Genomic DNA, 27,143 nt, shown 5'->3' on the forward strand with positions numbered 1-27,143 from the left:
AAGAGAGGGGTGCTGGAGGCCTGGCTGCCGGAGGGGGTGTGTGCCCGCTGGGTGGGATGGGCGCCGCTGCGGGGTGCACGGTGGCCCCTGGACGCTGCGCACTTCTGGCGCAGGAAGCCGAGTCCGCGCCGCTGGGCGCCTGGCCACAGTGGGCCTCCTCGCCTGGCGGCGACCAGATAAATAGGTGAAGGCCTCCGGGCTTAGCTGGCCTGGAGGTGCCTGGTGTTCTAGGACGCCGAGCCGCGAAGGCCTCCGGGGACACTGGGCTCGCGCCTTGGCCCTCCTGCCTGCGCTCGGAGCGGTTAGGCTGCACCCGGATGGGCCCAGGGATGTTAGTGGGTGGAGAGGTGACAGGCACTCTGAGGGCGGGGGTCCCCCGGGGCAGGGAGGCGAGAGCCGGCTTGTCTCTAATAGGTGCCCGAGAGCCGCTAGGAAGGTGGCCTTGAAGAACAGGCAGGCTGGTGGCTTTGAGGTAGTTGGACGACTGAAAATTCGCCTGCTGACAAGTGGGGCGATGGTCCTCAAGTTAGAGACTCTACCACGACCGCTGCGCTCCGCGAGCGCTCCGCAAATGAGAGCTTCTCCGAAGCTTGGGTCCTACAGGCTCCCCCAGCTCCGCGCTTCGCGTTTTCTGGTTTGCGAGGATGCTTGCAAAGGAAGAGCTAAAGGCTGCGAAACCCCTTTGAGGACCCGGCCTGGCGCGGAGCGCTTACAAGTGAGCAGTAGAAAGAGTTGGGCTGGACCCTGGGCTAAGACGAGAAGCATCTGTGCGTGTGTGTAGCCGCCAATTTGAGCATCAGGAAAAACAAACTGCTATTTTGATATTATTGCTGCTATTTTGGAGTGACTGAATTATTTAATACATGTGGCGCCCCGGACGTGCACCTTAGTGGGCTTAGACAGTTCGGATGCTCTTGGACGCCAAGTGTCCGTTCAGTGGGTGCCGGTGCTGCGAGGGAGGGCGTGGGCTAGCGCGTGAATGGGCGCCCTCCCGGACTGCTGCAGGCCCCGGCTTTTCGGCTCTGCTTCGCTGGGCCCCGCCTCTTAACTGCGGTCCCAGCCGGAGCCCAAGCTGTTCCGCGGGGCGACACAGACACCTTGTTTGGTGCACGGCGCCCGCGAGGGCGCTTCGGAGCCTCCACCTGCCGCTCGGGCGCCCCCTCCCCGGGACGGGAAGCTGAGTCGCAGGCCTGCTCCAGTCCAGCTCTACCCGCCCCGCCGCCTTCCTGGGCTTGCCATGGGTGTGGAGGCGGCGGAAGCCTGCCGCCCGGGTCTGGGAGCCTTGTTTCCAGAGGCAGCTGCCCGCGCATCTTTGGAGGTGGCGCACTGTTGTAGCGCTGCTGTCCTCACAGACGCCTTGTCGCCTCCGGTCTCTGGTTTCTAGCGCCATCCGAGCGGGCTGGGGGCCGGGGTCCAGGGTTTCAAGCGTGTGGGTTGAGTGCAGGCTCCCTAGGGGGCGACAGAGGGAAGCCGCTGACAACCGTCCAGCCCCATACCCTTGATTGTGCGAGGCGAGCGGCGAGGCTGCTCCCCGGGATCCCCACGTTCTGTTTACACTTGGCGTCTGCGAAGCCGCGGAGGGTCGGAGGGGACACCCTTCCCAGGCCGTGGCTGCCTGAGGGCGCGGCCACGCAGTCATGCGTCTTCGCGCGGCGAGGGGTGGGGGCCTTGGGGGAGGTCTGTCTTGAGTGTGGGAGCCATCGGCTCTCTGCTCTCGCTCTCGGCTCAGAGCAGAAAAGTTGAGCTCAAGGAAGGGCTGAGATTTCCGGCATCCGGAGCAGGGCGCGCGCGTGCCTGGGTTCCGTCCCTGAAGCAGAAGCTGTGCGTGTTTGGGTGGAGTCGGCCTGGCCGGGAAGGTTGAGGATTCGTTTGTGCCGCCTTCCCCATCCAGGGCACAGAAGTTGCGCTCTAGCTTGAGCGCGTGTCCCTTGGAGGGGGGCAGCGTCCAGGTCCAGGGCGCTGGCTTGGGAATGAATGGCCTTTGCCGAGCGGTTCCGAAACCTCTGTGCCCTTGGGGCTCCCTAAACGGAGGTGCGCAAACCCTCGGGGCCCATCGGCTCCCTTTGCCTCCGCCATAGAGGCCCCGGGGCTGCGAGGGATTTCCGTCCCTCCGGGTGGCTTTGGCGAGCGCTGCTGAGGAAAGGAAGGGCAGCCAGGACCTGGGGCGGGGGGTTGGTGCCTTGTTGCCCAGCCCTGGACCCAACATGCCCGGCGGTAAAGTTGCAGGCGTGGACGAGACAAGTTGTTCAAGCTGCATCCCCGGCCGGGTCTTGGAGTCAAAGCCGGGGCTAGAAGGCCCAGTGTGGAGGAGAGCTCCTGCGTCACTGGTCTGGATGTCTGGGGTGCCCAGAGGCTCCGCAGCCTCCCTCGAAAGTACCTGGGACCCCAATCTTCCACTCCCAGGGCGCCAGCATGCCTACCGCACCGGGTCCGATACCTGCCCTGAGCAGGTGCCCCCTGCGCCCACTCCCGAGTACCAGGAGCGCTGCTTCTGCGGTCTTCTCTTTTACCCCCCGTCCCCCCCCCCCACGGTGTCTTGAAAGCTAGGTGTCGGGTCGTGTGTGCACTGTCTTTGTACGTATCCTAGTGCAGAGCCCGCAGACAAGCCTGAAAAGCCTCCAGTGGTTTCGTCTCCAGGTTTTGTTCTCACAACTGGTCGGAATATCACCTGGAATCTGTCTACTCTCTGGGGCGAGGAAGAACCTTTCGCTTGGAAGACGCCTATTTTTATTTTGGTTATTTTATTTTAGGCCCATCTCGGTTTAAAGAAATGCTAAAGTTCAAACAAGCCCGGGCGGGAGTAGGGAAGCAGTGGGTGCATTCATTCTGTGAATTGGGAGCAGCGTCCACTCCACAGGCCCGGGGCAGTAAACTGATAGGTATTGATTATTGCAAAATCGGATTCGTAATCAAATCGAAAGATTCCTTCTCTGATTCCCTGAGAATGTTTAAATTCAGCTCCCGAGAATTAGCGACTTTCCCCTTGAAGCAAAAAGAAAAAAAAGGTCAATTACAATAATCGGGCCAATGGATTTCGTTTCTTTAAAATGTTTCAGCATTGCGCTTTGCTTTCAAGGTTGGGGGGCAAATGCATATTGGGGGGAGAGGCAACGTTTATGTGGAAGGAAGTTTCGTTTTCTGCCTGTATCTGCGGACCCCGGGTGCTCACCTCTCCAGCGGGGGTCCCTCCACGGCCCCTCCTCCTCCCCCCACCTCTTCCCTCGTCCCCGCCTGTGACGTTAGGGTTGCATTCAGCCCCGCACCCCTTTTCAAGGTTGAGTTGAGGCTTCTTGAGTGCCTGGCCCGTCGGAGGAAGCTGCCGAGCCGGCGCCGGGCAGGGCAGGGCCGGGCGAGGGTAGGCGGGTGCCCCCCACCCGCCTCCCGGCCGCAGCCCAGCCTTGGAGATGGAGCTTCGGGCGATGGCGGCGAAACGCCGTTGTCCGACACTTCGGGGCCGGTGGAGCGGCCCACCCGCTCGGTGGCGCTTGGGGCCGACTCCCCAGAAGGCCTTCCCACCCCCGTCCCCTCGGAGGACCCCGAGCGCACTGTGCCCACGCCGTGCGGGGGAGGGAGTCGTCCCTCGGAGGGACTGGGACTCCAGCTGCCTGATTCCAGTTTAAACCTTAAATCTCCTTGGAGCGGGTGTTTGGGACGTTTTAGGAGATAGGGGGACCTCAGCTGTTGAGACGTCTTTTGGAGGGTGGGGGAAGGCGCTGTCGGTGAAAGAGGGGGGGCTCTTGGGTTCGGATCCCGGTCCCCAGCTCTGCCGTCCTCAGGTGTGTGCTTGGTGAGGGTGACTGATGGATGGCGTGATGGGGGACGCTGGCCTCTTAGGTTTGCGGCTGTCAGCGAGGTGCGGCCCATTCGACTCCTCTCCTAAGCCCCCCGAGGCGTGGGTCTCCGCGCGGCTCCGGGCCAGGATGCGGGGCGGAGCTAGGCTGGGACTGGCTGGGGGCCGCCCCGCCCGGCGCCGGGGCCTTCGCGCCGGCCCCCGGGGAGGAGTTATGATAATTTCTTCTCATTAAGGCGCCCGGATCCCCCGGCTATCGCCTGGACACACACTGCGGGCGCGGCTTCCCCGGTCCCCGGCCGCGGCCTCTACACCCGCGGCGGCACCATCTACAATCGCGGAGCCGCCGATGCGCGTCCAGTGACCGGGACGGCTAGGCCCGCGCGCGGCGGGGGCAGCGGCAGACGTCTGGCCACCGTGACCCCAATTTTGGATTTACCGCTCGGGGGGTGGGGGGAACCTGGATTTAACTGGCGACTGTTTTGGGGGACGCCGGACGCCATGTTGTGGAAAATAACCGATAATGTCAAGTATGAAGAGGACTGCGAGGTGAGCTGGGCACAAGGGCGCAGCCTGGCCCCGCCCGAGTACAGTCCCGGAGGCGCGGGCCACTGGACCGAGGTCGGGGGCGAGGGCGCAGGAGCAGCGAACAGGCACCCACCGCTCGCCCTCCGATGGGACAGGGTCCACTTTTCCGGACATTCCCTAGTGCGTTTCTCCGGGGTCCCCTTCCCGAATCGGGCCTTTACCTAAATATCCAGTCTCGGGAATGGGGCCTGGAAAGAGCGTAGCAGATCCCACCCACAAAGCTTACCGGCCGGTTTCTCGCGAAGCAAAACAGCCCTTTTCCCCGATTTCTCGGAAGAGCGCTGGGTCTGCAACTTTTAGAGGTGGCTTTTACGCACGAAACCTCCGTCCCAAGGAGTCAGACGAGGTGACCTGCCGGCGACACCTTTGCGGAGTCTCCTCCGAGGCGGGCTTGTCACCTGCCCCGCTACCTCCTTGGGGAAACAAGAAAACAACCGAAGTTTGGCTTTCCAGAGAAGGGGGGGCCGGGGGGGGGCGCTGAGGCCAGATGGGGCCGTAAGCGCTCGGGAGTGCTCCAGCCTGTCGGACAGGTTGAGCTAGAGTTTCGGAGAGTGGGAGGGAGGGAGGCGGCGAGCGGAAAGAGGAAGAAGACGTGAGCCCAGGCCCCGGGAGAGGGGAGCGGTGGCGGCGGGGACGCGGGAGAGCTGTGCGCCCGCGGGACCTAGAGGGGCTGCCCCTGTTTGCAGGCACGGGCACTTCAGCTAGGGGGCGACGGTGTCATAGCTCTCCTGGTCCCCCGCCACCCCTGTGACCCCGGGAACACATGGCGACACGTCCTTTGAGAATTAAGTCGGACAGCCGTGGGGCGAGGGAACGTGCCCAGGCAAGGTTGCCCAATTTTCGGGGTCCTTCGTTCTCCGTGCCCGATTTGTGGGGAAACTGACGGTGGCTGGGCAGGACGGCGTTACTTGGTCGGGACACAGCTAGCAGGGAGCGCACCCCTGGCTGCGGCGGGCTCCTCCTTGAGTCCCTTGGGCGGCGCTGGGTGGCTGCCCCCGCTAGGGAGGGTCTCTCGCCCGGAGGTCTTTGTCCTGAGGGCGTGGAAGGGAGGGTCCCTGGGGCGGGGAAACGGCGCACTTCCTGCGCGGCGCGCATTCTTCGCGCCCACCGCTTCCCCACTTTGGGCCGACGACGCCAGCATGTGCGGGCTCGTGAGCGACCGCGCTCTGCGCTGCCTGCAGGCTTTCTCCCCGGACCCCTGCCCCAGCTTCTTCCGGCCCAAGGCCTGGCATTCGGATTTGGAGCCGCAGAATACCTCGGGCGTCAGACCTTCGCCGCGGGGCCCGGAGGGCACGTTCCTCCAGGTCTTTCTCCAGTTTCCCCTTCCTCTGCGGACTAGCGGTTGACAACGAAACCCCCGGGGCACGTTGCTCCCCGGGGCCTTTTGGCCCGAGGGCAGGCCCCGCGGGGGTCGGTCCGGGCTGGTGCGGTGGGTCCCCGGGGGTCACAAGGCTCGGCGCGGTGGCCGCGGGCCGTGCGCAGTAGCGGGGTTTCGTACTAACCGGGTCTCCGTTTCTGTGCCCCAGGATCGCCACGACGCGAGCAGCAATGGGAACCCGCGCCTGCCTCACCTCTCCTCCGCCGGGCAGCATCTCTACAGCCCCGCGCCGCCCCTCTCCCATGCTGGAGTCGCCGAATACCAGCCACCACCCTACTTTCCGCCTCCCTACCAGCAGCTGGCTTACTCGCAGGCAGCCGACCCCTACTCGCATCTGGGAGAAGCGTACGCCGCCGCCATCAACCCCCTGCACCAGCCGGCGCCCACCGGCAGCCAGCAGCAGGCCTGGCCGGGCCGCCAGAGCCAGGAGGGGGCTGGGCTGCCCTCGCACCACGCGCGCCCGGCCGGCTTGTTGCCCCACCTCTCCGGGCTGGACGGCGGCGCCGTGAGTGCCCGCAGGGACGCCTACCGCCGCTCGGACCTGCTGCTGCCCCACTCGCACGCTCTGGACGCCGCGGGCCTGGCCGAGAACCTGGGGCTCCACGACATGGCGCACCAGATGGAGGAGGTGCAGGTGAGCGCCTCGGCCCTGCCCGGACCCGTTCGCCCCACTGCCTCTCTCCTACCCCGTCCAGGCTCCCCCGAACTTAAAGGAAACTTTGTCATTTCTCCCCCAGAATGTCGACGACCAGCACCTACTTCTGCATGATCAGACGGTTATTCGCAAAGGTACGGAGTGAGCACGAGTTCTTTTCTTCCTGTGGCATCACACACCCTGTAGTGGTTCTTAGCGGTAACTGGGAAGTTATTAACTTATTGGTGAGGTAGGGCTTTTGGTATCCGATTTGGGACATTTGTGGTGGAAGGGAGTGACAGGGACTCGAGGCAGATAGGTTTTAGGAGTGAGAAGACGGGGCATTTCTTTAAGATCTAAATGGAAAAAGATGCTCTCAGGAGCTGCCCCTCAATCTCCGGATTTGTTACTCCATAGTTTTCCCTTGGTGGGTGTTACTTCTTGAATTCGAGAGTGTTTTTACAATGCTCCAGGAAAGAATCCCAGAGTGAGTTAAGGCTGTGACTTAATTTGGAAAACAAGTCACCACATATCCTTAGTGGAGTGATTGGTTCTGTGACAATTTTAATTGTTGAACGGGTTGATGTGATTTTATTTCTGATTTCAAATATGCACAGGGGTAAGGAGCCTTAATTCTGACCTGCAAAAAGAAGGTGGGACACAGTTTGGTGTACAAAACAGACAGCCCTGAAAGCATCAGGCTGGGTGATCTGTCGGGTTCATGCAGGGATGAGGGGGGCGGGGGTTTGGAAAATTGGATTACTTGGGCGACTGAGTGGCTCATGAAATTAAGCTACGTACTGCCAGGATTCCCAGTTTAGCTCTGTTGGGAAATGGGGTCATCCTAAATGAAATGTAGCTATGGTCTGTTACTTGAGGTTAAACTGTTTGAAATCAACTGAGGAAAAATGAGTTTGGGGGGAAAAAAGAAAAAAGAAAGAAAACCTCAGAAAATAAACTGAATTTCCCAGTAAACTTAGAACAGGTGTGTTTGTATTTTAAAATTTACTGTGATCAGTTGCACTGAAAGATTTTGCCAGATGATTATGTCCTGTGATTTTGGATATTCGTTGAGTGAGGGGGAAAAAAGAAATCTTCATTTATTTAGTTATGAAGTAGTCTTTTGAAAACAAACGTTCTAACGAAACAGATTTTAACAGTGGTCAGAAAATGCAAACCCTCCACGCGTGGGATCTTGACTAATTAACTTCCCAAGGTGTTAAATTGTGAAATTCAGATTCGATTATCTTTGAAGAATATGGCTTTAAAAAAATCTGCTTGCAATTTATAGTCCAACATGCAGTTAGTTGTTCAAAGAGCTCTTTCAGCTTTGGTTAGTGGTTTGCTTGGGAACGCCACTTCTGATCTTCACTCACAGGTCCTATTTCAATGACGAAGAACCCCTTGAGTCTCCCTTGTCAGAAGGAGCTGGTGGAGGCTGTGATGAATCCCAGCGAGGTCTTCTGCTCGGTCCCTGGAAGATTGTCCCTCCTCAGCTCTACATCTAAATACAAAGTGACAGTTGCCGAAGTCCAGAGGCGACTGTCCCCGCCTGAGTGCTTAAATGCTTCATTACTGGGAGGTGTCCTCAGAAGGTACATGGGGACACGTTCTGGGCATGGCGGTTGAATGGTTGGGGATGAATAACAGAAAAGGACCAGGGAGATAGTTTTAACATTTATGGAACTTTGGTACCTAACGCTGAATTCTCATTGGCTCAGGGAGTTTTAGTACACATCTTCTCTTTTAGAACGTGCCAGATGTAGAAGGAAGTGTTAAAACAGCGCTAACAAATTCTCATTTGGTTAGAATTTGATTCCCTTGTATGAGTGGTAGCATCTGTATTCAGAGTAGAGGAGCTCCATGGGTCTGGTTCCCCCAGGGAGTTGTTTTTTGGGGGGCTGCTGCAGTTTCTACAAGTGAAAATTTGTCTGCTCTGTACAACTTGCAATGTTCTGTGATTAAAAAAAAAATAATGTTGGCGATGCTGAGAAAGATTTTTGAATTTTACAGGGATTAAGTAATAAATTAAGGATTCCCTGTATCACTTGATTATGAGCCACGTAATGTAGGTTGTTTCTGACAGATTTCTGTTTTGTGAGCAGCATGTTAGGCATTTAGAATTTTAAAGTGGTTTCTTGAGAAAAGAATTTTTTATTTTATTATTATTTTGCTCAGAGCCAAATCTAAAAATGGTGGCCGATCCTTGCGGGAGAAGTTGGACAAGATTGGGTTGAATCTTCCAGCGGGGAGACGGAAAGCTGCCCACGTCACCCTCCTGACATCTTTAGTAGAAGGTCAGTGGAGTTGTGTTTTTGTTTTGCGGTGTTTTTAGTTAGTGCTGTGTTGAGTCTTTAATATTTCTCTAAAGAAAAGGTTAGGGACTTCCTGGCGATCCAGTGGTTGAGACTTCGCCTTCCAATGCAGGGGGCGTGGGTTCGACCCCTGATCGGGGAGCTAAGATCCCACATGCCGTAGGGTGCGGCACCCGCCCCCCCCCCCCGCAAAAAAAAAGGTATAAGAAAAGGTTAAAAACAACTCTTAGTCACAAAAGAGAGATGCAAGCGATTTTGCCATGCGTTCATTACAATGAATCACAGTCATTTAATCAAATAAGTTAACATTTAACGATGTGTCTGCTGAAGTATTCTGCTCTGGGTCTCCCAGAAAATCATTGTTAAAAAGAAACGGGTTTTCCTAAGACATCACATTATCAGATGAACCAGTTTTTGAAGGATGCAATCGATCATTTGGTACACCTTTTCTTAAAACTGGTTACCGGTGGGCAGCAGGACCGTTTCTAGTCTTTGTAGCTGTGGAATATTGGGACTGTGGTCAGTGAAGAGAAAAGCCCTTGTATACAATGAGCCTAGCCCAATTCACAGTTCCTTTGTTCATTTTCCCCATCAAAAAAAAAAAAAAGTAATGGGGCCCACAGATGAGCCCCTCTCCCCAGTCCTAAGATAGGATGTGACATTTCAGTTTCTTGAATGGACCTGCGCCCCGAACCTGGAAAGTAGCCAAGAATGCAATACGGCCTTTTACAAAGTGGGCAAGGGAAAAGTGAAATAATTATTTTTCAAAACAAAACAAGCTCGTTGTTACTGCGCACAGGAAAATGAGTTGATGAACACGGAGGGGGCTTATCCGTAAGCCTGGAGCGGCCGCCAGCACCTCGCCCAATCAGCAGGGCGCTGGGCCCCGGCTCGGGGGCCGGGGGAGCCAATGAGGGGTGGTCTCCTGGTAGTCAGGCAATCTTTTGAACACTTTCTTTCCCTGGTCTAAATGGCGCGACCGCGCTGCTAAAAGAGACTTGGCAGGGCCCTGCTCTACCTTTTTACGAGTGTCTTTGGAGGTCAGGGCAAGGAGAAAGGAGCTGCCTGTTCGATGCTGTTGGGGACCAGCTGTCCTGCATGGAGAATGGTGGATTCCGCGTGCGTGGAGCATAAATGCGGCTCCCCTAGGTTTCCTTACCGGCCAGGCAGGGGTGCTTGAATGAGAAAGCGTGTGCCTGAACAATGGTTCTCAGATGTTGATTTAGTGAGTCGGGGGAGGGAAGTGGGGATGGTGGGTGAGGTCCACCATCTGGGTTTGTAAAACTCTAGCAGCCCCAAATCTTGGAACCAGAAAGAACCCAGCGCCGCGGGTGGGAAATGACACCCTCCCCTCGTTTTCCTCCCTCTGTGCCCCCCAATACCTGAGACGAGAGGGTAGGTAGGGCTCCTAACATTTCCGGTAGGAAACACTCCTGCTTCTCTTTCTTAAAGCAACATTCTAGAGACTTACCTCCACCAGTAATGGGGCGCTCTCATTTAGAAACAAAGTTCCGTATCAAAGACTTTTGTCCCAGTTTCATAAAGAAAAGTGACAGTTTGCTTCTTTGTCAGTCATGCTCACTCCCCCTAAGTTTTCCGACTTCTGCACTACCAACGGATGCTAGATGCTGTTTTAGCAGCGAGAGGAGCATCTGCTCAGCTTGGGCAGAGGACTGGGGTAACATCGTTTAAGTACAGTTAAAATTTTCAGACTTTTTTTTTTTTCTTACATTGTATGATTTCACCCTAGGGGAGGGTACCCACTGCAAGTACCCAGGAGGTTCTGCTTACTGGCTGGATCGTTGTCCCCTTGTGTGATTGCATTTTAGAATGCAAAATGACTGCTAGACCAATACCGATAGTGCTGGAAAAAGAGGGAAGGGACAGTTTGCCTTGGGGACCACAGTGGCCCTAAAGTCTGTTGCCATTGCCGATTATTCTAGGTGAGGCTGTTCATTTGGCTCGGGACTTTGCCTATGTCTGTGAAGCAGAATTTCCTAGTAAATCCGTGGCCGAGTATTTAACCAGACCTCATCTCGGAGGACGCAGTGAGATGGCAACTAGGAAGAATATGCTGCTGGCGGCACAGTAAGTATCCAGGCTTGAGAATTTGATGCCCCGATGCCCTGACCTTGCAGCTGAGGGGCCAGCACAGTCCCTGGTGCTCAAGAACGAAAGGCTCCTTAAGTAAGTTAGGGTGTTGAGCAAGAGGAAATGGCAAGGAGCATCTTTGACAGAGTCAAATTAGAGTAACTTTCTGTAGCATTTAAAAGAATTAGAGCAGTGAGTGTATTGCTCAGAATGAGTGTTTTTGAGCCGTTTAGTTATTCAGCTCAAACTAGTGAAGCTACTCTTTCATTATCTTATTTGCATGTCTTACAAAAATGTGTTGAAGACAATTTATTTTATCACATCCAGTCAAGATCCTGCGCCTTCTGCCTCCTGATAACAAGATGTTTTTGATTTTTAAAATGTAATGATCGGGTTGTGTGTGTAGGAGACGAGGGCAAATGAAATGTCTCAAAACGACTTAATGCAGCTGAGGGATTTCTCACAGAAACCAAGAGTAAATGGATTTTAAAATCATGGTAAATGAAGCAGAACTAGTCAAGTGGGAAATAGGGCAAAAGCGAGCAGTGAACCAGCCTGTATCGAAAGAGTGAGTTTCAGGGAAATGAATTCAGGGATCTTGACAGAATTGGTTTAAGGAACCAATCTGCATCAAGTAAAGCTAGCCCTTACTCTCCTAGGCTGGAATTCTGACTCCACCTCTTACCAGTCCTGGTGACCTTGGCCAGTTGATTCTGGCATTAATCCTTTTATCTTCTCTAATTGCAGTGAGGATTAAATAAGATAGTACTTAAAAGAGTTTAGTTCAGGGCTTCCCTGGGGGCGCAGTGGCCAAGAATCCGCCTGCCAATGCAGGGGACACGGGTTCGAGCCCTGGCCCGGGAAGATCCCACGTGCCACGGAGCAACTAAGCCCGTGTACCACAACTACTGAGCCTGCGCTCTAGAGCCCAAGAGCCACAATTACTGAAGCCCACGTGCCGCAACTACTGAAGCCCGCGTGCCGAGAGCCTGTGCTCCGCAACAAGAGAAGCCACCGCGATGAGAGGCCCACGCACCGCAAAGAAGAGTAGCCCCCGCTCGCTGCAACTAGAAGAAAGCCCGCGCGCAGCAACGAAGACCCAATACGGCCAAACATAAATAAAAAGAGTTTAGTTCAGGGCCCAGCACAGAACAGGTGCTAAGCGCGGCAGCTGCCTATTGCTATCAGTTTAAAATGTACTTCCTTGGCCAGCCCCAAATTCTCGTTGCCTCTAGGTGTCATCCCCACACTAGTTTGTGCTCTTTACCTGTCACGGCCTAGATTGAACTCAGTGGTGTGTGTTGACTGTCTTTCACAGGCAAGTGTGTAAAGAATTCACAGACCTTCTCAATCAAGACCGAACTCCCAATGGGAACAACCGGCCCACTCCGGTCCTGGAGACCAGCATTCAGAACTGCTTGTCTCATTTCAGCCTGATTACCCACGGGTTTGGCAGCCAGGCCATCTGTGCTGCTGTGTCTGCCATGCAGAACTACATAAAAGAAGCCCTGATGGTCATAGACAAATCCTACATGAACCCCGGAGACCAGAGTCCAGCCGATTCTAGCAAAACCCTGGAAAAGATGGAGAAGCACAGGAAGTAAAACAGAGGTGAACAAAGGGCCGAAGCGTTTGGAAGGAAAAGAACTCCAAAACCGGTCTCGACCAGGACAAACTGGGAACCCCGCTTGCCTGGGGGACAGAGTTTGTTATCCACCTTCCCACGAAAAGGGCCTCCGTCGGATTTCCAGATCTTCACGTGCCCTCCTGGATTCCTTAGTACTTAAGGAGTGCTGAAGTGTCTCCTAAGCTCTGGACGCGCTCTCGGGAGGTGACAAGTGCTGGTTCTTTACCCATTAAGCTGATACTTTAGTTTTTGGAACCCCATTCTTCCTTTCTCTGAAAGTGGTGCTACAAGTTTTGGAACCTTTTAAATAAATTCCCTGGGCTAACAAAAACCCACACACACATAGCTGTTGAGATGTCAAATTGATGTGATTCAGATCCACTATAACTTTCAGTGTTAAGGTAAAAGTATTTATGTAGCCTCTTCCGTCTCACCCTACATACCGCGGGAGGCAAGGATTCTGTCCGCTTAAGAACTGGTTAATAGGTTGGTATTTGACACACTTTAAATCCCTTGTTCACAGGGACCCTTCGGGTTTTACGAAACTTGTAGAAGCAAAGCCTGCTGATGATTTTATGTTTTTCTTTTTAAGAAAAAAACAAAACAAAACTTTGAAAGTTAACTCTTCAAATAGGAGGAGACTCTGAAAAGACATGTTCCTTTAAGGTACGGAAGCTTTATTTTGCGTATTTATTTCACATCTTGGTGTTTCGAGAAAACTTGAAAAGGGGTGGGCATGAAGCATTTTTTTTTGCTGTCTCTCATCCCAAGTCCCAGAGGAGAATTCTGTATTTTGAGAAGCTGCGTTGAGTGTACAGATTTTATTTATGCATAATTTAATGGGGTCTGTAAATACGGGTGCACTTCTTACGACTTTTTGAGAAATGGGATTCAACTTTAATATTAGCTTTTAAAGGTGACGGGGTAATCTAAGACACATCTTTAGGCTTTATTCATATGTACACAGGGTATTAAGAGTCAAGAGTATCGTGAGTGCTGTTCTCGACTCTGGAAGACTCTAATTTAATTGAAGCTTTCTGTTCACAAAGCAATAACTTTGTCTTATTCCTGTTGGGCTGACCCCCAAGATGAGTGTGAAGTACAGTGTGTGTGGGTGAAAACGGAGTTTTGGAATTGAGCTCCTTGCCTGTAAATGTTCCCTAAATAATTGTTATGTATATGAAACCTGTATAATAAAAAGAAAGTATTCTCAGTAGAAGCTGTGAAAGTCTGGTTGTAACTTGATGTGTTTTTTTTAATCTTCTAAGAGGAGTGGAAGAATGGCAGAGCTGATTTCTGGGTTTTGGCTGTGGCTTAGTTAATGAGACGGAACAGGAGATCTCTGTGCCGAGGGGAATCTGGAGTTTCATTTTGTCTCTCTTGGAAGACTGCTCTGTTGCGCCACGTCTCGCACTCATCAGTGGTTCTCACGACTGTGTATGGTACCATCTTCCCCAACACAAGGGCTGTTGGGAGATGTGTGAGGGACGGTTGATGGACAACAAGAGAGGAATCCATAGTTTGGGAATCATGTCTCTTGCGTAAGGCTGCTCAGTTGAGAAACACTGTACTTATGGTGAAGTTGCCACCTCACAATTTTGAGAATGGAAATGAGATGATTGTTGGTAAATCCTTGGGCAGATCCTCCTTGGGAGGACTTGGCATTCAGTCAAATGCAAGCAGTGGTTGTGTGGTAGGTGCTCTGAGTGTTTTCAGTCAATTGAAATGCTCCATCTTTGGGAACGTTAGGATGCCCATCGATCCAAGGGATCCTAATCATGTTGTCTGCTGGGCAGATCAGAGGTTGGGTCTCTGTACTTGCGGAGCAGAAGAGACCAGCGGGGCTTGTGTACTTGCTGGATGTGTGCAAGGATCTTGGGTGCACACCGACAGTCCTTGAGTTCAAGTTGAAGTGGCCTGGCACATCCTCCAGGAAGTGAGATGTTTATAGTTTGGCATGAGTGGCTGCACTTGAACGTTGGATAAGGCTATTGCTTCAACTCCAGTCTCATAATCCTTAATTCGTAACTCTACCAAATGGTCAGCAATTCCTGATTTAATGTTGGCATTGGATGTTGTTAAGTAACGTAAACTCTGCTAGCCTGATACTGTGCTCTTGGCGGCCTGTTCTTGGCCACTGAACGTTCCCATTAAGTCGGATTTATCGGGCTGGTGTGTCAGGATCACAACTGCTTTGCGTTAGAGCAGCAAGAAGGTCTCACACTGGCGCTTACTTCTCAATCAAGACGTGAGACGTTGGGTGTTAAGAGGAAGTCATGGGGGCAAAGGGCTGAAGGAAAAAGGACTGTTTTCTTATCGGCATCTTCACTTGCCTTTGGACCAGAGTCTGGCTTTGAGGAGCTGTGCTGAATTGTAGTGCAGACAATGTTCTGGAATCAACCCAGGATTGAAGTGAGTCATAAGCAGGGCTTATGCCTGGCTCAGCGCTCAGCTCTCCTTTTTCCTCGCTCCCACTGGACACCTGAGGACAGCTACCGGGTTCCTGGGTCCAGTGCATGATAACAGGTCTTACTTCCCAACACTCTGAGCTGATGCTGTGGAGAACAACCAAGCAGCCTCGTGAGGTCCCCACCGAAACACTGGCTGTCTTGGCTTTCCCTTCGGTGAGAGAAGGGTTTCCTGCCCTCGGAGCGCTTCCAACTCCCAGGACCGTCAGATCAATGGACTCCTGTTTTTCCCAGGGGCCAGTGTTTTTGTTTCAAGTCTTGTGTTGGTAAGAATTCTATTCCTTTCTCCCTTTTCCTTTCACCCTGTGCCGTTGTTGCCGGCTGGCTCTTTGATAGGTTGGGCTTGCTTTTTATGAAGACACGAGATGCTGCTGAAGTCTTTGCCCTCTGGGAGAAGAAATGAAGATGCTCCCTTTTTTTCCCTGGTTGCACCGAAGGAAAACCATTGTCTGAAGGCACGTGCGGTCTAACGTTTATAGATGAGAGGGACTCGGCAGGACTCAGCATCTGTAAACTGGACACCTGCCCATCCTGGTACCTGGCACCTTGGAGGTGCTTGCCTGCCTCACAAGACACTCAGAGGTTCTCTGGAAGGTCAGAGGGTGTTTTCAATAGTACGTGATGGTTGTCTTATCTCCCAAGTGCACACAATTTAAGTTGTGCGTTAGGAAAGGGACGGTTAGTCTGTTTCTCATTTGAAATGATTTCATAACAACCATCATTCTTTTCTCTTTGGGGGCCTAGTGTCAGGGTGAGGTCTGAGACCTGAAGTTCCTGTATTTGGATGTTAAAACACAAAACAGGATAAGGTCATGGGTGGGTGAGAGACAGAGAAACTCCTTCTAAGGCCCCGCAGTGGTGGGGATGCGGGAGCCACTGCCTGTTTCCCGGGGTGAGTGTTGGTTACCAGCTGTTGTGGATTCCCGTACAGGTTGCTGTGACTTCCGAGGACTTCGGGTACAGGTCCTCCTTGACTGACGATGGGGTTAAATCCCAATAGACTTATCCTAAGTTAAAAATAGCTTTAGGTCAAAAGCATATTTATTGTACATCAACTATACCTCAATTTTCTTTTTTCTCTTTTTTTTTTGGCTACACTGTGCAGCTTGTGGAATCTTAGTTCCCGGGCCCTGGCAGTGAAAGCACCAAGTCCTAACGACTAGACTGCCAGGGAATTCCCTATACCTCAGTTTTCAAAAAAAATGTATTTAATTCACTTAACCTATCAAATGTTAGAGCTTAGCCTCGCCCACCTTAAACCTCCTCAGAACACTTAAATTAGCCTACAGCTGGGCAAAATCATCTCACAAAGCATATTTTATAGTAAAGGGTTGAATACCTCATGTAATTTGTTGACTGCTCTATGGCAGGTGGAAACCAGAATGGTTGTCTGGGTCCAGAGTGGTTGTGAGTGTGAGTCACTGACCCTCATTGGCCACCGCCCAGCATCACGAGAGGGTATCACTAGCCCAGGAAAAGGGCAAAATTCAAACTTCGAAGTATGGTTTCTACTGAATGCATATCATTTTTGCACCATTGTTAAGTTGAGACGTAAGTCAAACCATCATAAGTCAGGGACCGATTGTACTTCTCTAGTCTTTTCCTTTTCCCAGGGTGTGTTGGGGTAATGAAGTGGCGGTTTAGTTTGCCTTCCTTTACAGCAGGTGGAGAACCCAGGAAGTAGCTGCCCTTGGCTGCAAGGGGAAGAACAGTCTGAGGTTCGTTTAAGCACGTTTTCCAGGTCAGGGAGCTTTCTCTGATCCCTGGCATGGCAGTGACCGTCGGCCAATGCCTCTCTATCTGTCTGAGCTCAGTGGGCAGTGAGACTTTTCCCTTTAGTTGGAGATAAGAAAGGTTTGCTTTCGAAATTTCGATGCCGCAGCGCACGAGCGTGCTCTTCCCAGGGGCAGCTGTTGCTACTTGATGATCTGATCATTGTTGACTTACCTTTCTCATATCTCAGATACATTGAATTTCTCTTCCAGTTGACAGTCTTCATTTGCTTCTCTGAAATCTGCAGGCCACCGGGCTGGGAGGCTTGGTGACACTTGGAGCCATCAAAACCCGACTCCTTCCTGGTTTTCTCAACCCAGGCTGGCGTTATGCCCAAGGTCCACTCATGCAGGGTGTACCTAGCCTTTGTCCGCTAGCAACACAACATGATCTGCAGAAACAAACCTGACCTCATGATTTTTGAAAATTACTATTACATTGGAGTCCATAGTTTCATGGAATGCTCAGTTACTTTTCGCACCATCATAAACACTAATTTCCCTGCCTCGTTTGGATAACATTTCGATGCGGGAGACGGGTAGAAGGAAAGCGTGGAAACTGAGAGGAGTTGAAAGGCATTACTCCAGGGACCTCTTCGGGAAGAGCTTTGTTAAGAATGTTTACAAGGTCAAATCTCAGTGGGTTTTTTTTTTTTTTTCCTTCTGGTCGCCCCCTGAAGCTTGTTGGTTTTAGTTCCCAACCAGGGATTGAACCCAGGCCCTTGGGCCCTTTGCAGTGAGAGTGCAGAGTCCCAACCACTAGACCACCAGGGAATTCCCTTGGGTTTTTTTTTTTTTTTCTTTTTCATGACACATCGAGTGTCCCTTGAGGCTTCCCAACATTTTCCAAGGAAACATCTTAGTCTTAAGGAATGATCCTCACAGGTGAGAGTATGGGAGTTGGATGGGCTGAAGAGGATACCCTGGCATCTGGCCCTTACTGAGATTAGAAGGCCTTAGGGACTTCATGGGTGTTAGGGGTTGAATTGTATCTCCCCAAAAGGTATGCCCTAGTTCTAACCCCTATACCTCAGTTGTGACCTTATTTGGAAATAGGCTTGTAATTAAGATGAGGTCATGCTGGAGTCCAGTGGGCCTTAATCCCATACGACTTGTGTCCTTACAAAAAGAGAAGAGGCACAGACACACGAGGGGAGAAGGCCACGTGAGGTCAGAGGCCGAGATTGGAGGGATGCAGCCACGAGGGTTGCTGGGTTGCTGGCCACCTCCCGAAGATGGAAGAGGCAGGAAGGATTCTCCCCCACAGTTTTCAGAGGGAGCGTGGCCCTGCTGACACCTTGACTTGGATGTCTACCCTCCAGATGTGTGAAACAATAAGTTTCAGCTGTTTTAAGTTGCCCAGTTTGTGGCACTCTGTTATGGCAGCTCTAGGAAATGAATACAATTGTTAAATTCTTTTTCCTTTGCTCTTTTCTTCCCATTGATCTTTCTGTGGGTTCTTTTCTAAACATGCATATCATATCTGCACAAAGAATGAGAAAGCCACCTCCATGGTCTAACCACTGGGCCAGGTCCAATTAACATCATGGAGACCCTTCAGTGTTAAATGAAGCATCATTTTCCTGCTTGTACCTTCTTAACAGCTACGTTGATGCATGGTGCTGTCGCCTGGTGGCAACTGCATTAGCCAGTGACCTGGTCTTTCATCATCTTGGGGAGAAGTCACCCCAACATCCCTGTCCAAAGCAAATTCAAAACTCTGAGAGGTCCCTTTCACTTCCTTCTACTTGTTTCATTTCACTGGGTACCTCTGGGTATCCCAATATTGACCCCTGAGAGCAATGGCTGCTAAACTTGGCAGGTCATCAGAGGTCCTTGGAAGGATCAGATATTGAGGTCCTTCTGTTGCCTTTGACCTACTGAATCAGAAACTCTGGGCCTAGGGTCTAGGAATCTATTTTACTAAAAACAAACTTCTCCGATCTTGATGGTGAGCTGAGTTGAGGAACCACTGCCTTCCAGCATCTTCTAGCTCTAACGTTTTGCTGAGTCACATCCCTTCTGGATGCTCTGTGTCCTCAGCACCTTCTCCAGGTGATGTGCTCCGGCTCTTAGAATCTTAGATGCACACGGTGATCACGGAGCACTTGGGACACATTATGGTTCAACTGTCTGGCTTCTCCAGTGGACTCTAAGTGCACGATGGCAGGCACCAGGTCCATCTTGCCCTCCAGAGTCTCACCGCGCACTGACTAGCCCGATGCCCAGCACAGGGTATTTGTTCCATAAAATATGTTGAATCCTGGGGCCGAGCTGGGTGAGAGTGGCGTTTCTGGGGTGGTCCCTGCAAACAGCCCTTCCCTGGAGACACTTCATGCCTCAGGGCCACATAGGCAGCCAGAATGACCCACCAGAAGGTGTTTCATCCTCTCTTCTCCTGAGCTAATCCAGCACACGTGGTGGGCGAGTGTTCTTCTTAGGGAAGATGTGTATTAGGATTGAGTAGGCGGTGCCTCTTTCTACCCGCTGCCCTTTTTCAGGGTCTGAAATCTGTCTTGTTATGTTGGGGATTTTGACATCATTCTTGGATACTGGGAGTTGGCCTCTTCCTGTTCTCACTCCCAGCCAAGGTGGGGTTGATGTGAGTCAACTTTCACTTTGGGATCAAAGAATCTGGTCCAGGTTTGGGACATGGCTGAGGTTGAGCGCCCTGTTCCCAAGGCAGATCGGCCTGATCGGGGTCAGACTCAGCCACTTCCTGCTGTGTGGCCTTAGGCACGGTCCTTCACTTCTCTGAGCCTCCTTTGCCTCACCTCAAAACTGGCATCTTAGTTGCCCTCCCATGAGGATGTTGGGAAGATGAATAAGATGATGATGTACCACAGGGTACAGCATCCTGCCTGGTGCCTGCTCGGTAAACAGCAGCTGCTGGTATTATGAACTTTTCCCGTGCCAAAACTGTCATTCAAAAATGACCCAGGAAAATGCAACTGACATTTGAGCTGGGAGCTTGCCTAGCTCGTACTTAGCTGCTAATGCCCTGTGCACCCCTGCTAGCCTCTGCCCTGAGTTTGGTGGCATCACCAACATCTTTTCTACAATAGCTGCTGTTTCTGATGCACTGGGGTCGGCTCCAGCCTGCAGAGACCCTCTGTCCTCTGCCTCAAACTTGATGACAAGTTGGAACCCATCATCTTACAGAAAACTCTTAGAACTTACATAACCTTTTACAAGACCAAATTGATAACAGTTTGGTGAGTGATCCTACAGATGCTAAGGTTTTCAACTCTGGGACTTATCTCCTAAGCAGTCATTGATTCATTTCATCAATAAACAGCCAGAAAGCACCTGTTTCAAGTCAGCCAGTCTTCTCGGTAGTGGAGTAGCAGACAAGCATCCAAGACAGATGAACCCCCCCACCCCAGAGCTTACTCCTCAGTATGGGAGCCAGACGTGGATCCGACACATAACTAAGGAGAGAAGTTTTGAGGACGCTAAGTGCCACGATGCAAATAAGACGGCGACTAGGGATAGAGAGGAGGTGCTGAAAGAGGTGGTGGGCAGTCCCTTAGCTGGGGTGGTCAGAGAAGGCTTCCTGAAAGAGGGGACATTTTAACTGAGCCCTGAATGATGGGAGTGGGCCAGCCACAGAGGCCCCAGGTGGAAAGGAGCTCAGGGATGGGGAGAAGGCCAGGGCAGCAGCATGGAATAAGAGGAGGGGGGAGGTGTGACACGGAAGCAGGAGTCAACTCATGGGGCTTGGCGGCCGCATTAAGGGGTTTGAATTTAATTCCAATTGCAATTTGATTTGAAGCAAGGAAGAGACGGAATCTTTTAAATAGACGATTCCAGGCTTCCCTGGTGGCGCAGTGGTTGAGAATCCGCCTGCCAATGCAGGGGACATGGGTTCGAGCCCTGGTCCGAGAAGATCCCACATGCCGTGGAGCAACTAAGCCTGTGCGCCACAACTACTAAGCCTGTGCTCTAGAGCCTGTGAACCACAACTACTGAGCCTGCGTGCCACAACTAATGAAGCCCACGCGCCTAGAGCCCGTGCACCGCAACGAAGAGTAGCCCCCGCTTGCAGCAACTAGAGAAAGCCCGTGCGCAGCAATGAAGACCCAACGCAGCCAAAAATAAATAAATAAATTTATTTAAAAAATTTTTTATTTTAACTTGTTTCCTGACTTTGGAGTCAGCGCAGTTTCTCACCTGAAGCAATTTTCTGGAGCACAGGTGAGGGACGGTAGGAGGCTGCCCCTCCACCCGCATTCCCCATTACTTTTTCTCTTTGGCCAGGAATACTGATTTTCTGTGAGCAGAGACTTTGATTGTTCCCCCACTAACATCCATACATACTCTTTTTCCCACAAGACAGAAAAAATTCAGTGCTGGCAGGCACCAACCATTTAGGAAAATCTTCAGAAAGAATTTTCTCAGCTGTTCCGTTTTAATTGTTGTTTTCCCTATCCATTGTTGCGAACTCGTTCTAGCTGATGACAGAATGAATTTAGGTGTCACAAACAATTCCATTTTTATTGTTGACAAAAGTAATACACATCACATGCCGCTACACTCTTAGAATATCCTTGGGAGGACAGATGAGGGCCCACGAAGAGGCTGCCCTGGGCGGGGGGCTTGGAGGTTGAGACCAAGGCTGAGGGTCGGGGGTGGCCGGGAGGTGGATCTTCCACTCTATGTCATTTTGTCCAGCTTGAATGTTTTAACTTGAATGTGGTGAAAACCAACAAAACCTGCTTACAAACCTAAAAAATAAAATAAAATAAAAACCCTAGGTTTAGTAAAAGCACTGAAAAAATAACATCTGGGGAATTCCCTGGCAGTCCAGTGGTTAGGACTGCACACTTTCAGTGCTTAAGGGCCCAGGTTCAATCCCTGTTCGGGGAACTACGATCCTGCAAGCCGTGTGGCGCAGCCAAAAAAAAAAAAGGAAAAAAAGAAAATGCAGAATAACCATTTATAAATAAATAAATACATACATAAATAAAATCTGATGCTTGCTGTAACACAAAGAACCTACAGAAAACACACCTGCACCATGTTATTTAATTCCCTAACAACCCTATTTTAGCCCATTTTGCAGATGAGGCACCAGAGGCTCAGACAAAGGTGAGGAAATTGCTGAAGTTCTTACGGCCAGTGAGCCGCAGAGCCGGCTTCCAGAGCAGGCCTGGCTGCGTCGGGGGTGGCCCTTCTGACCCAGTGCTGTCCTGTCCCCAGATGGTAAGATATTACATTATTGAGCACTCAGTACGTGGCAGCCACTGTTTTAGACCCTTTTCATATTAAACTAATTTACTCTTCCCGACAACTGTAGGATGTATGTATTACAGCCCACATTTTACAGATGGGGAAACTGAGGCTCCGAGCCGTGAGTTGCCTGCGGGAGGTTCCTCACTTGGTGGATGGGCAGCCCAGACTGGAGCTCTGACTCCAGCGTCTGGTCTTGGGAAGCAGCAGCCTGTCCTGCAGGCAGGCCGGCCAAGGGGTGGTTCCTGGGAGGGACCCTCTATGCCTTAGTTTCCGAGTCTTTAAGGAAGGGCCCATAAATAGAAGATAAAAATATCTGAAAGGATAAACGTTCTACCTCATGCAAAGTGCTTGGCTCAGTGCCTGGTATGTAGTAAGTGCTCAAAAAAAGTTCGTTTTTAAGCTTTTAATCTTTTTTTTGGCCGCAGGGCATGCGGGACCTTAGCTCCTCCACCAGGGATTGAGCCCACACCCCCTGCAGTGAAAATTCGGAGTCTTAACCACTGGACTGCCAGGGAATTCCCAGTTTTCAGCTCTTTTGAAACAGGTGGAATGGAACAATCTCTGGTCAAAAAAGAGAGCAAAAGAATAAGAGGAAGAGAGAAAGGAGGGGGGCGAGCAGGAATGAAAGGAAGGAAGGAAGGAAGGAAGGAAGGAAAGGCAGAGGGAAGGAAGGAGGAAAGAGGGGAAGGCAAGAAGCCCCACTCTGTGCCTCCATGGTAGGCTGGCCCCTTCCACCCTTTGCAGAGCGGGGGAGGGTGGAGCTCCTGCCAACAAGCTCAGGGTCCCTGCCCAGTGTCCAGCTCCGGGTTGCCTCAGGCTTCAGGGCTCAGTTTGCCATCACCGCTGCCCTTCCCATGGCTCGCCTTTCTACCTGGCACCTTTTCCTCTACCTCCTGTGCTCTCGCCTACTCACTCCTTCTCAGCCCCAGCTCCCACCTTGGGCATCACCTCCTCCTGAAGTCTTCCCAGTCCTGGGCTGGCTTAGGTGTCCTCTCAGTTCCCATCACACTTCTTACACTGTGTGGAAACTGGCTGTGAGTATTGCATCCAACAACTATCTATAGAATAAATGAATAAATCCATTTATACCAAAATTTCAGAAATTGCTGAAGTGAATCTCACTTCAAGACAGTGAAGGTATTCTCCCATCCAACCATCCATCCATCCATCCATCCATCCATCCAACCATCCATCCACCATGCTAGTCCCTGGGTATATAAAGTGAACTAAAGCTGCCCTGGGCCCTGCCTTGTGGAGCCCACAGTTCCAGACATCAGTCCAACCATCACAGGCACATGTAACTTCTGACTTGGAGTCCTCTGCGTGGTGAAAGGATGGGGATCTAGTGGAAATGTCGCTGCCTCAGTAGCTTTTACAACAGAAAAAATTTTAATTTAATTAATTAATTTCTGGCTGCATTGGGTCTTTGTTGCTGCATGAGGGCTTTCTCTAGTCGCGGCAAGCAGGGGGCTACTCTTCATTGTGGTGAGCGGGTTTCTCATCGTGGTGGCTTCTCTTGTTGTGGAGCACAGCCTCTAGGCATGGGCTTCAGTAGTTGTGGCACGTGGGGTCAGTAGTTGTGGCTCGCGGGCTCTAGAGTGCAGGCTCAGTAGTTGTGGCGCAAGGGCTTAGTTGCTCCGCAGCATGTGGGATCTTCCAGGACCAGGGCTCGAACCTTGTCTCCTGCATTGGCAGGCGGATTCTTAACCACTGTGCCACCAGGGAAGCCCCTTCAGCAAATATTTATTGAGTCCCTATGATGGCAGGAGGAGGGGGAAGCAAGCGTTGGGCTGGGGCTACAACAGCAGATCAAATAGAGACAAGCTCTCTGCTCTTACGATTGGACATCCACCAGAGCTCCAAGACGGGCCAGCCACGGGGGCCCTTATTCCTATTACTATGATTACTATTATTAGTATAAACTGGGGCCCACAGGAGGAAATGCAAATGGTGTACAGAGGTGAGTGCATTTCCCTCCCACCCCTGTCTCTCTGTCTGGAAACAAATCTCATTGCCAATTAGGTGTGCATAAGGAGATATTTTAGGCACATACACACAATTACATGTATTTCTTATTTAACCCAAATGGTGGCATTTTGTGCACACAGTCTGGTACCTCGCTCTTTTCACTTGGTTTATCACGTGGGTGGTTCCTTACCAGTTCATACAGAGCTGCCTTGTTTTGCAAGATGTCCCTTTGTGGGTGATGCTCAGATAATTCATCCTGTTCTGATGCGGTTTAGGGTGTTTCCAGTCTCCAGTGGATATAAGCAAGGCAGCGGGGAGCACACCTGTTCACAGGCCATTTCACATGGGTATTTATTTGCAGATTGCCGGAACCAGAGTTTTGTCCCTGCAGTCTACATGAACAGGCCTGCTGGGGGTGGGGACGGTGCTTTACATGGAGTGTTCAAGGAGTCTCACTGAGGAGGTGACACTGGGGCTAAAGGGCTGGGAGGGATCATGTAAAACTCCCAGGACTGGGCCTCAGCAACGTTTGCTGAGATGCGAGAAGACTCTATTACGACTTTTGTGCAAGTAAGACCCAGAAAGTCAGTCACAGGGAAGGAAAACCCGTGGAAGCTGCCCTCGGCTTCTTTTAGCTGGGACCCCTGCGGCCGACCCTCCCCTGGAGGTGGCCGGTCTTGGAGCTCCAGTGGATGTCCAGCTCAGGATGAATTTCATACTGGTTCTGAAGCCGGACACCTGCAGATGCCCTGTCACAGTAGGACAAGGAGTCAGAGGAATGGGCACACTGAGGGCCGCTGGCCTTGTTTGCTCAGAATTAAAAATTCCTCAAGCTTACAGTTCAGAGAAGGTGGAGGTGGGGTGAGCCCAAGGGTGGGGCTCATTAGAACTTTATTGACTGTCAACAGTGGAAGGAACCTTAGAGGTCATTGGCTAAACCACTGATTTGGAAAAACAAAATTTGTTTAAATGGTAAATTCCTTTGATGCCCTTGAAGTGGTTATTTGAAAGAATTACAATAGTAACAAGTATTGTTTATTTATCACTTATTATGCACCAGGGTCTAGGCCAAATGTTTTACATCCATTATTTCTTTTCAATCTTCCAAATAACCCTCCAGGGAGATACTATCATTATCTGTGCAGTAAGTGAGGCTGAGGGTGGTGGCCTCGAGTCCCCTGGCTGAGATGGGGTCCCGGCTGCCTCCCTCTGACTCTGGGAAATGGGATTGGAAACTCCCAGGTCTTGTTCTTCCAACCTCCTGTTTACGGTTGACAAAAGTGAGAACCAGCCAGGAGGATTCATTGTGTGACCAGGAGACAAAGTTAAGAGAAAGTTAAAGATCTTGGCCCAAGAGAGTGCACACATCTCTATGGTTTTGATGATCCCACCTGCCATATTGGCCCGCAGAGAGAATGGTCCAAGAAACACCCATTAGCACGATACAAGGGCTGGGTCTCCAGCTGTTTGCCAAATTGGAGTGCTGTATTCTTAATTTTTCTAGTCTGATGGGTAGAAAAATACCCCGTGATTACAATGAATGCATTTTAAAGAAACCTACCAAACGTTGGTGGGCCACACTCACCCTCCTCCCCAGTGATCTACAATGTGGGGCTTCAGGTTCTGGTTCCCCTCTATTTTATTTTTAGTATAAATTTATTCATTTGTTCATCTTTGAACTCAATAGTGCTGTGTGCCAGGCACTGTTCTAGGTGCTGGGGACACTTCAGAAAATTTCCCTTAGATCCGTCAGATGGAATACAGCCCTGCCTGCATCTTGATTCCATACTTCTAGTCTCCAGAAAGGTTAAATTCTGTTGTGGCTTCTGTCTATGCTTAAAAGTCAATCAGAGTTGGGATGTATTTTGAAGGCAGAACCAAGAGGATTTGCTGATGGGTGGGATGTGATGTGGGAGAGAACTGGAGGAGTCCAGGCTGGTCCAAGGTTTTTGTTCTCAGTGTCTGGAAGGATGACTGGGAATCAGGAGCAGGTTTAGGAAAGAAGATCACGGGCTCCTCTTTGGAGAGACTGAGTCTAAAGTGACTATCAGACATCCAAATAGAGGCCATCATGCATAAGTTCCCACCTGCCCTTTATTTTGATTATTTTTTTGCTTGAGGATATTTATTTTTTATTTCTTTTTATTATTTTTTATTTTTTTTGCGGTACGCGGGCCTCTCACTGTTGCGGCGTCTCCCGTTGCGGAGCACAGGCTCCGGACGCGCAGGCTCAGCGGCCATGGCTCACGGGCCCAGCCGCTCCGCGGCACGTGGGATCCTCCCGGACCGGGGCACGAACCCGTGTCCCCTGCATCGGCAGGCGGACTCCCAACCACTGCGCCCCCAGGGAAGCCCGAGGATATTTCTTGTAGATCTTTACAAGGTGGTACATAAAGAAGTGCCTCGCTCTTGTTCGTAGCTGTATAGTATTCCGTTGTATGGATGAACCGTTTATCCTATCGTATGGAAGGACCAGAACTGGGCATGTTTTCAAGTGATTGGATGAATCAAATTACGTATGGTGGTTTGTTCTTCCATGACAAACATTTTTTTGAGTGTTTACTGTGTGCTTGTGCCTGTGAGGAATCTGAGAGCAATAACTTCATCAGGGAGGTACTTTGATGCAGTGGGGGAGGGGCTGCAGCTTCAGATCCACACTCTGTGAAATGGGTTGTTGTGTTTTCTAGAGAAATAACTGACACGAAGCCCCCAAAACAGTATTTTGACGTAGGCACCCAACATGTGATATCACCTGCTACCATTCCTTATATAACCATGTCCCAGAGGCTCGAGAGGTGCAGGGTGTTTTGTAAATACGAGTCCCATCTTCCTTGAAAAATCATGTGGTCCAACAGCTCCGCTTTGGAGATTCACAGTCCTCTTTAATGCACCAAAGGCTCTGATAAATCCTGCAGTAAAGAAACTTTTGTTTAACCCACTGTTGTGAGAAATGCTGGCTTTGGTTGACACATCAGAGATCAGACAAACATCATAAAAAAACAGGTTTGTGTCAACTTTTCAATGAGTGATGCCTCTCTTAGGTGTAACCTCTTGTCTTGTTCTTTTGACTCTGAAGGTTTTCCTCCGTTTTGTCCTTGAAGACAGTGCAATAGTCTCCGTCTGATCACTACACACGATCTCTGGGGGAGGCCCCAGCCGTCCGCTGTCAGGCCTGGGCTCACCCCATGAGGCACCAGGGTACAGTATGCAAATTAAATAGCACCCGGTATGTGACTTAAGTAGCACCCCACCAAGAGAGCTCCCTCCCATGGAAAAC

At 51.3% G+C, this 27,143-nt stretch overlaps 1 protein-coding gene across 3 annotated transcripts; it reads left to right on the forward strand.

Moving 5' to 3' along the window:
* Positions 1 to 514: 514 nt before the first annotated feature.
* Positions 515 to 12,487, forward strand: TFAP2C (transcription factor AP-2 gamma; the record flags this gene model as incomplete). 3 transcript variants are annotated; one of them, XM_082671314.1, is made up of 7 exons in its annotated part: positions 515 to 715; positions 5,905 to 6,390; positions 6,494 to 6,545; positions 7,769 to 7,985; positions 8,569 to 8,687; positions 10,649 to 10,793; positions 12,115 to 12,487. In XM_082671314.1, the coding sequence occupies 7 exons, from the start codon at positions 515 to 517 to the stop codon at positions 12,398 to 12,400; spliced, it is 1,506 nt and encodes a 501-aa protein (XP_082527440.1). In that variant the 3' UTR covers positions 12,401 to 12,487. The 3 variants fall into 3 exon arrangements, with proteins under 3 accessions (XP_082527440.1, XP_082527442.1, XP_082527441.1); XM_082671316.1 differs by lacking the exon at positions 515 to 715 and adding an exon at positions 4,292 to 4,339; XM_082671315.1 differs by lacking the exon at positions 515 to 715 and adding an exon at positions 5,518 to 5,682.
* Positions 12,488 to 27,143: the final 14,656 nt, after the last annotated feature.

This window comes from Grampus griseus (genome assembly GCF_964374135.1).
Source record: "Grampus griseus genome assembly, chromosome: 14".
NCBI classification, from domain to species: domain Eukaryota; kingdom Metazoa; phylum Chordata; class Mammalia; order Artiodactyla; family Delphinidae; genus Grampus; species Grampus griseus.